At 60.3% G+C, this 3375-nt stretch overlaps 1 protein-coding gene across 3 annotated transcripts in view; it reads right to left on the reverse strand.

Moving 5' to 3' along the window:
- CTDNEP1 (CTD nuclear envelope phosphatase 1) overlaps positions 1-3368 on the reverse strand; it is a 6962-nt gene extending 3594 nt beyond the window's left edge. For 2 of the 3 annotated variants that reach the window (XM_014526642.2, XM_006037299.2), the window contains exon 1: positions 3162-3368. In XM_014526642.2, the coding sequence (XP_014382128.1) occupies positions 3162-3263 (102 nt within the window). In that variant the 5' untranslated portion in view covers positions 3264-3368. The remainder of the gene's footprint in view (positions 1-3161) is intronic. The other variant, XM_006037298.2, reaches the window with a different exon arrangement.
- Positions 3369-3375: the final 7 nt, after the last annotated feature.

Consider the following 3375-nt stretch of genomic DNA (forward strand, 5'->3'; position numbering starts at 1 on the left):
TTTGGTGTCCTCCGCCCCCCAGTGAAAAACAAAAAAGACACATCTGGGCTCCTGGCCATGCCCTTGTCTAGCCCACTGGACCCAAGGCTGACAGAGAACCCAGGTGTTTGGCATCTCAACCTTCTGCTCAATCCCACTGGACCTCCCCCCCACACCCTCCCCCCCCAATCCCAAACTGCAAAGAAGAACCCAGGCATCCAGGCCCCCCACAACAGCCCTGACTGGGTCTTGCCAAACCTGGTGAGCTATATCCCCTCCCCATCCAACACTATCTGCCCTTCCCCTGCGTGCCAGGGCTATTTTAACAACCCAGCTGCTGCCCCTGGTACCTGTCCATGGGCTTGGGGCCAAGATCCACACCACCCCAGAGGGCCCGATCGTGGCAGCACCCCTGCTCCTTGAATTAGGAGGGGGGCACTGAGCTGGACTGGAAGGTTTTCGGGGGGGTAATGCCCCGATGTGACCCCAGGCAGCTTCATCCAGCTCTGGGGATTGGGTTACACACATACCAGGGGAGTCAGGGGAAGCCTCCCCCCACCCAGCATCCAGAGCATCTTGGCCGGGGGGAGCATTGCCTCCAGAGGCCCCAATCTGGGCCTGATCTAGGGGCAACAGCTTGCTCCAAGCAAGGGGAAAGCACCCCCTGCTGGGCACTGCTCCAATGGGATGGCAGAGCCCCCCCCCCCAAGAAAGGTGCAGGACAAAGAGATAAGGAAAGAACCCAGGCATCTGGGCTCCCAGCACCCCCCATTCTCACCCCCCTGTCTGGGCAGGTCGCGTGCGCCTGGCTTGGTCTTCACCCCACATGACCGTCACCCCCAGCTGGGCCAGGGCTATTTTCGGTGCCTTACACCCGGCCAGCACCTGTCCTGGCCTGGGGCCTTCAAAGACAAAGCTGGACTGAGCCCAGATGCCTGGTTCTTCTCCTACCCTGGGCACCCCAACATAGGAGGCAGTGCACTGTAACCCTTGCTACCAACACAATCCCTCCATGTATGACCACTGCACATCTCAGCAATCACAAACCTGCTGGATAATCACTACAACTACCAATGCACTGCACCTACCCCAGGGAACCCACTGTCCCCCTCTCTACAATTCTAGTCCACCACCCCATCATATCAGGCACAGCATCCCCCCCACCACTGCATCTTGTCACTGCACCTGCCAGTCCCTCACTGCAGTGCTGCTACCCCCACCAGGTCACTGCATCTTCTCACTGGACCTGCTAGCTGCTCACTGCAACCCCAATCCCCATGGTCACTGCATTGTCTCTCTGCATTTGCCAGCCCCCCACTACAATCCCAATCCCTGTGGTCACTGCATTTTCTCACTGCAACCGCTAGCCCTCACACTGCAACCCCAGTCCATCCCCATCATACCAGACATTGCAGCTCCCCCTGGCCAGTGCACTCTCACTGCACCCACCAGCTCCTCACTGCAATCACAGCACCTCGAGGCCAACACTACCCGCCAAGCCCAGCATCTACCACTGCAGACAAGTGTCTCACTGCACCCTTCACCTCACCCACCCACGATAGTGCCCCTTACTGCAATCGCAGCACTTCAACACACCAAACACTGTACTATACCCAACTGCAAACACTGCCATCACCAGATCGGGGGGGTGGGGTGTCAGAACACTCAGGGGCTGGGAGCTCAGACACCCAGGTTCTCTCCAGATTCTGGGAGCCTCCCTGGGCCTACACTGCAGCTGCCAGTGACCCCTCACCTCCACTGCAAGCAGACTCAGTCCGTTGCACTCCTCATTCACTGCAATCTCAATCCACCCCAGTCCTTCCAGGCACTCTCATTCCCCGCCACCTCCACCGCAGCATCCGACCGTGCCCTCCAATGCACTGCATCCTCTCACTGCAATGCTCCCCACACACACACACACACACACACACACACACAGATACCCTCCCCCTACCTGGTTGCTGTGCAGACTCCCCCCACCCCCTCCCCAAATAATCCCCACACCACAGTGAGCTTCCCATGGGGAAACTGAGGCACTAAGCTACTTCCCCCACCCAGCTCCAGGTACAGAGAGATGGGGGCAGGGGGGAGCCAGGACTCCTGGGTTCCCTGACGGAGGTGGGTGGTGGGAAGGGGAGCCTGGATTGTTCTCTGGGAGGGGAGTGGGGGGCTAGTGGGTTCAAGCAGCGGGGGCACTGGGAGCCCGGACGCCTCGGTTCAATCCCTACTCTGGGCCAGCAGTCAGGTTTCTTCGGCTGGAAGAGGCCAGGAGCCAGGATACCTGGGTTCTCCAGGGCAAGGCAGGCTCTTATTCAACACAAGGAAGCTAGACATCGGGACTCCTGGGTTCCTGCCTCACCCAATGCACTCAGTCCCTAAGTTCCCCACCCCCCCACAACACACACAACTACAACAAGCACTAGCTGAGGCCAGAAGTGGCGATCAACACCATCAGTTCCACTTTCCACCAGGCAGGTCAGTTCCCTCACTGCCCCCAGGTGATCAAGGTGGAGTTGCACCCCCAAATCCTTAAATTGGGCGGGGAGGCAGGGCCCCAGGGATCAGATGAGCAGATCCAGTGAGACTGTGGGGGGCAGGGGGAGCAGTTTAAACCCTCCCCTCCTACCACAAGTTCCTGATGAATTCCCCCCCACCCCCTGCATTTCCAACAACTCCCCTCCCATATCAGAGACCCTGATCCAGATCCATTTCCCTTCCCCCACACCAAACAACTCCCTCCCTCCTATTCCAAGGGCACCGATCCTGATCCATCCCAGCTCAACCCCCGGTCCCAATCCTGATCCATTCCCTCTGCAACAACACCGCCCCCCGCCCAAAGGCCCTGCTCCTGGTCCCGATCCTGATCCATTTCCCTCCCCCTCTCCCATTCCAAGGGCCCCGATTCTGATCCATTCTAGTTCGAGCCCCCGCCTCAACTTCAGTTCCAATTTTGATCCATTCTAGACACCCCCACCCTGGCCCCGCAAAGGTCCCAGCCCAACCCCTTGCCCCATCTCCGGTCTCAACCCTAGACCTGATCCTGAACCATTTCTCCCCTCCGCTGTAATCCACATCCTCTCCCATTTCAAGCCCCCACTCCTGACCCACGCCCCAGCCATCTCAGGGGCCCTGATCTGTGCCCCCCAACCCCCAGCCCCTCCCAGGGGGGTCCCAGCACTCACGGTGCGGACCTGCCGCCGCAGCATGTACAACAGGAAGCTCCACAGCTTGGTGGCGAAGGCCACGAAGGTCCGAAGCCCCAGCAGGCACTGGGTCCGCATCATCCCGGCCCCGACCCCAACCCCAACCCCACCGGCCCCGGGCCCGGCCCGACCCAGCTCCGCCAGCTTTGTGCCGGCACCGGGGGGCGGGGGGGGCGGCAGGGGGGAGAGACAC

The sequence above is a fragment of the Alligator sinensis genome, unplaced genomic scaffold (assembly GCF_000455745.1).
Source record: "Alligator sinensis unplaced genomic scaffold, ASM45574v1 scaffold1488_1, whole genome shotgun sequence".
Lineage (NCBI taxonomy): Eukaryota > Metazoa > Chordata > Crocodylia > Alligatoridae > Alligator > Alligator sinensis.